Source organism: Papaver somniferum, chromosome 3 (assembly GCF_003573695.1).
Source record: "Papaver somniferum cultivar HN1 chromosome 3, ASM357369v1, whole genome shotgun sequence".
In the NCBI taxonomy this organism is placed as follows: domain Eukaryota; kingdom Viridiplantae; phylum Streptophyta; class Magnoliopsida; order Ranunculales; family Papaveraceae; genus Papaver; species Papaver somniferum.
Window position 1 is genome coordinate 97,261,613 of NC_039360.1, and position 5,593 is coordinate 97,267,205.

The following is a 5,593-nucleotide window of genomic DNA, read 5'->3' on the forward strand; positions in this document are numbered from 1 at the left end:
ATTATAAAACAGAACGAAGGAATAACATTCGATTCAAATCATAAGAAAATGAAGATTATAACCTTAAAAACACATAAAATAGAGAGAAAAATTGAGAAAACGATTGTAAATCTGTAAAATATATATTGTTAATACAAAGAAAGTACCACAAATCCAACGATTAGTGACTCATAATAAGAAATAAAATTTAAGATTCACAAACTATAGAAAAACTAATAAGACTGTAAATGAAACTTAACGATTTCTAATTATAAACCAGAACGAAGGAATAACATTCGATTCAAATCATAAGAAAATGAAGATTATAAAGCTTAAAAACACATAAAATAGAGAGACAAATAGAGAAAACGATTGTAAATCTGTAATACTCGAAAAAAAAGAAGAAATACTATCATTTTTTCAATTTAGCCAATTTTTAAAGCTAAAGTGAAAAAACGATGGTATCACTTTTCCATCATCCAAGCTATATTTCACAAGACTATCCATTTGAGATTAAGCCTACTTCCCACTTTGATCAAACTATTTTATAATTATAAAAGTCGGTTAAGTTTCTCAAAATGAACATGCTTCGTTCTAAAAGAAATTGATGGTGGCCGGGACATTGACCAAAAGGGAAAGCAAACAATATATAAACGTAACCGCTTCACAGAGTGAAGTTGCGCGGTGCAGTTCCTGGGCTGCCCTCCCCATATTTTCTACTCCGTCTCTCTGTTACCGTACTCCCTAGTATTTTACAGTTTTTTGACTAGTATTTATCTTCACGTACTCCTCATTCCGCTTCTCCTCTTTCTCTCTCTTCAGTTTTCTTCGTCGTCTTCAACAGATCCTTTCGATCGTCTTCGTTCGGATCTTCGATTATCGACTTAGTTCGTTTTTTATCCATTAAACCCTAAAAAAAAGAGGAAAAAAAAATATTCTATCAAAAAACCCAAAAAAAGTATCGATTTATCAAAAATCCTATCAATCAATCAGTGTTATTATTAATTTCTGGTGTGATTCGATCTATCTTTTTAAGGTTTTCGTTTGGAAGAGAGAGAAGCAAAAAGAAAATACAAAAAAAAAATTGGAAAAAGATCACAAAAATCATAACAAAAAAAAAGAGGTTTTCGTTGATTTGATGGCTCAAGTTCAAGCACAACCTCAACCTCCACTTTCTGGACCGAATGGAGTGGCTAATGCTGCTGCTGCTGCTGCTGGTGGAAATCAGTTTGGGTCAACATCTTTGTATGTTGGTGACCTTGATTTCAGTGTGACGGATTCTCAGCTTTATGATATGTTTAGTCAAATTGGAACAGTCGTATCTGTTAGGGTTTGCAGGGATTTGAGTACTCGAAGATCGTTAGGATACGGCTATGTTAATTATGCATCCCTCCAAGAAGGTTAGTCTTTCTTGTTTGTGTATAGATTATGAATTAACATTGCTCTTTTATTATATGAAGAATTAGGGTTTGGCTATGCAAAATTTAGGGTTTTGTATACATTATGAGGGGTGTTAACATTAATAAAAGGTAACCTCGTGATAACCTTTCATTTTGCTGCAACTTGCATTTTCCTTTGGTTCTGTGAAAGAAGCAACTGTCTTGCGTGAATTCGTTGACAGTTGGTTACAGTAATATTTTGTATAGATGAGCAAGTTTGTTTTGTTTTAGTCAGATTATGTCCTTAACTGCAGTATGATATAAGTGAAATTGGTGTTGCTGTATGTTTATTATGATTTAAGCAATTTATTGGTAAAATCGCTTAAGATGAATATTTAAGATGGTTAGTTACTTTGGTCTTGCGTTTATGGTACATATACACAGTTAGTATTTAAGTTTTTTATTGTTCAGAAATGGAAGGTTGGTTAGTATAGAATCACACACGAGATATAATGCCTTATCTTCGGTGCATTCATGCTGATGAGCTGACAGCAGCTTCTTCCATTTAAATCGAGTTCGTTAGCATAGATTTACTCCAGAAAAAGTGTCCCGATTCTTATGTATGTTGTTATTTTGACAGCTGCAAGGGCATTGGATGTGCTTAACTTCACTCCTCTCAATGGGAAGCCCATTAGGATCATGTATTCTCATCGCGATCCAAGCATCCGTAAGAGTGGGACAGCTAATATATTCATCAAGGTCTTGTATCATACTTAATTTGGTTGCTCTCTTTCTCTCCGTGTTACGACGAAGAGGTGTGTATAATGTTCTTCTTCATATTGTTTCGTTCCTGCAGAATCTTGACAAGGCTATTGACCACAAAGCACTGCATGATACATTTTCTACATTTGGGAATATTCTCTCTTGCAAGATAGCTACAGATGGTTCTGGCCAGTCAAAGGGATATGGGTTTGTGCAATATGACAAAGAGGAATCTGCCCAGGAAGCCATAGATAAGCTGAATGGGATGCTCTTGAATGATAAACCTGTCTTTGTTGGACCATTTCTTCGCAAGCAAGAAAGAGATTCTGCTACTAGCAAGACAAAGTTCAACAACGTCTTTGTGAAAAATCTTGCAGAGTCTACGACCGATGACGAGCTGAAGGAGATCTTTGGTGAATATGGACCCATTACTAGTGCTGTAGTGATGAGGGATGGTGACGGTAAATCCAAATGTTTTGGGTTTGTTAACTTTGAGAACCCTGAGGATGCCGCTAATGCTGTTGATGCTCTTAATGGGCGAAAAGCTGATGACAAAGAGTGGTATGTCGGGAAAGCTCAGAAGAAATCGGAAAGAGAGGTTGAGCTGAAAGGGAGGTTCGACCAGACTACGAAGGAAACAGTAGATAAGTTTCAAGGGGTTAACTTGTATGTGAAGAATTTGGATGATAGCGTTGATGATGATAAACTGAAGGAGTTGTTCGCAGAATTTGGCACTATTACGTCATGCAAGGTGAAAATCAATGTTCTCCTTTCTACTCAACCACCATTTATTTTTCCATGTGTTTGAGGTTTAACTATCATGTTTGTATGTCTATTATTATTGTAGGTTATGCGGGACCCTTGTGGAATTAGTAGGGGCTCAGGTTTTGTTGCTTTCTCAACTTCTGAAGAAGCCAATCGAGCAGTAAGTTGATTTCTTGTGACCTTCATATACATAATGGCATGGCTTTTTTAATAGTGTATTTACTCATTGTTTTTGATCTTTTTATAGCTTACTGAGATGAATGGCAAAATGGTTGCTAGCAAGCCACTTTATGTGGCACTTGCGCAACGGAAGGAAGATCGAAGGGCAAGACTACAGGTACATTTTTTTTTTCAACTGAATAAACTCTGAAATCTCTAACAATTAAACAATTACTTGACTTTGATTTTTGGATTTTTGGATTTTTTTTTTGATTTTTGGACATTAAGCCCGAGTCTTCCAGATGTTATAATCATGTTTATTTAATTTTTAGATACTGGGTTCCCGTTTCTGAACTATATGGCAGTCTAACTCTTTGGTTTTTGGAGCTATTATGTTATTTTATTATGTTGATTCCTAGTAGGGTACAACAAATTGTTATATTATGCACTTGGTAATGCTGTTCTGCTTGAAAAAGTAGTTTTGGTTGATCCAGGGCCAATGGATTGTGGTATTGATTTTCTTTGTGTTGTGTACAGGCACAGTTTTCCCAGATGCGCCCAGTTGCTATGCCACCTAATGTTGCCCCTCGTATGCCGATGTATCCTCCTGGTGGCCCTGGTCTTGGCCAACAAATTTTTTACGGTCAAGGCCCTCCTGCTATGATTCCTCCTCAGGTAAACCTCATATTTTACTCTCTCAATTAAATTTGACAAATAATGCGTTTTTTTATAACGCGAGTAGGATATGTTCATCCTCAATTCTCCGTAAAACTTACGATATGTGCTTTCTCTTCATGTGGAATATGGCAGCCTGGGTATGGGTATCAGCAGCAGCTAGTTCCTGGTATGAGGCCTGGTGGACCACCAATGCCAAATTTCTTTGTGCCTATGGTCCCTCAGGGCCAGCAGGGTCAAAGACAAGGGGGAAGGCGTGCTGGAGCAGGTCCAGTGCAACCAAACCAGCAACCTGTTCCTATGATGCAGCAACAGCAGGTGGGTGCCGCCCTTTTATATTTTTATATAATAAATTGGATGAGTTTATCATAGCTTCTATGTTTAATATGGCTGTTGGAGTTACCAGATGATGCCAAGGGGACGTATGTACCGTTACCCACCTGGTGGTCGTAACATGCCCGAGGTTCCAATGCCAGGGGTTGCTGGGGGTATGCTTTCAGTTCCTTATGATATGAGTGGCATGCCGCTACGTGATGCTTCCATGGCTCAGCCTATCCCTATCGGTGCTTTGGCTTCTGCTCTTGCAAATGCAACACCTGATCATCAAAGAACGGTATGCTCTACGCTACAATAGGTTTACATTATATCTTATGGGCAGAAACGAATGCCTATGGGGAAGACTGAAATGTATTATCAGATTTGAACAATTGTCCTGATACATTTGTAATTGAAAATGGTGAGTTCCAACTTTCTCATCCATTGGTGTACATGTGTGTAGATGCTGGGTGAAAATTTGTATCCCCTGGTGGATCAGCTTGAGCATGAAATGGCAGCCAAGGTGACCGGCATGCTTCTGGAGATGGACCAGACTGAGGTTTTGCACTTGCTCGAGTCTCCGGAAGCCTTAAAAGCAAAAGTTGCAGAAGCAATGGAGGTTTTGAGGAATGTTGCTCAGCAGCAGGCACAACAGCAGACGAGCAATCCTGCTGATCAACTTGCAGCCCTTTCATTGAACGAAACCATCGGTTGATGGAACCGTGTCGGCTTGGTCTGTCCTTGTATTGAGGAGAAGCTTTATGGTGATAACTTTGAACTACTAGTTTTTAGGTTTGTGGTTTTGATACAATTTTAGTTGAGTTGAGTTGCTTTGGTAGTGTGGAAGATAGTGAGCAAAACTTATTGGCCATTTTCTTTTATTGTTTCAGTAATCGAAGTAGTAGGATCTTTGGAGTTTGCGACATATACTATCATCTATGTTTGGTTTTGCTAGTATGTTCAGACTCGTTGGTGCATGCTTGGTATATTTTTACCACGATAGAGCAACCATTTTGCAGGTTCCTCAATGAGCATCCGTATCTTATGGCCTTTCTACTATGCACACCACTTTTCGGTAGTAGTGATGTCTTTCTGTTGGAGAGTTGGGACAAGTACTTCGTTTTTGTTGGCAGATATAATACCTAATTTACATTTACAAGAAGACGGCACGTCTTGTTCACTCCTTGTTCAATTTGTATTTGTTGAGAGGCTCTCAAAATAGAAGAATTTTTCCCTTTCTATTAACCTTCAGTTAATGAAATTCAGTGAAACTATAGGATCGTTACAAAACCTGTGGTATTAATACTTGTTAAAGAGGAGGTATACATGAGCCTATTTGCCATTTAGAATTAGGAACATCACTACAGTTCGATGGCCAAGGGAATTCAGTAAAAATTAGGGAAAATGCATGGTTAGAAGTGAAGCGTGGTTAAGTGTTTTGAAATGAGGACTTGGTTCATCCCAAAACCTTACTCATAAACTAGCTTCAAGTGGCTACGAAAAAAAAAAATGGCTTAAATTAACCTGTCAACACTAAAGCTATTTTTTCTTCTTTTTTT

The 5,593-nt window shown here is 38.0% G+C and overlaps 1 protein-coding gene across 1 annotated transcript; it reads left to right on the forward strand.

Annotated features, from left to right (window-relative positions):
* The first annotated feature begins 688 nt into the window (after nucleotides 1-688).
* On the forward strand, nucleotides 689-5,057 carry LOC113356915 (polyadenylate-binding protein 2-like). Its single transcript, XM_026600152.1, has 9 exons — nucleotides 689-1,379; nucleotides 1,999-2,117; nucleotides 2,215-2,871; nucleotides 2,968-3,045; nucleotides 3,133-3,222; nucleotides 3,582-3,719; nucleotides 3,855-4,037; nucleotides 4,126-4,332; nucleotides 4,498-5,057. Exons 1-9 carry the CDS (start codon nucleotides 1,118-1,120, stop codon nucleotides 4,747-4,749), a joined length of 1,986 nt encoding a protein of 661 aa, XP_026455937.1. The 5' UTR covers nucleotides 689-1,117; the 3' UTR covers nucleotides 4,750-5,057.
* Nucleotides 5,058-5,593: the final 536 nt, after the last annotated feature.

What these genes read in the sequence shown, in the direction of transcription:
- LOC113356915 (XM_026600152.1), top strand. Translation starts at nt 1,118, where the DNA reads ATGGCTCAAGTTCAAGCACAACCTCAACCTCCACTTTCTGGACCGAAT. An exon ending in GCACTATTACGTCATGCAAG is followed by an intron (nt 2,872 to 2,967) that starts GTGAAAATCAAT and finishes TTATTATTGTAG; the next exon opens with GTTATGCGGGACCCTTGTGG. An exon ending in CTGCTATGATTCCTCCTCAG is followed by an intron (nt 3,720 to 3,854) that starts GTAAACCTCATA and finishes GGAATATGGCAG; the next exon opens with CCTGGGTATGGGTATCAGCA.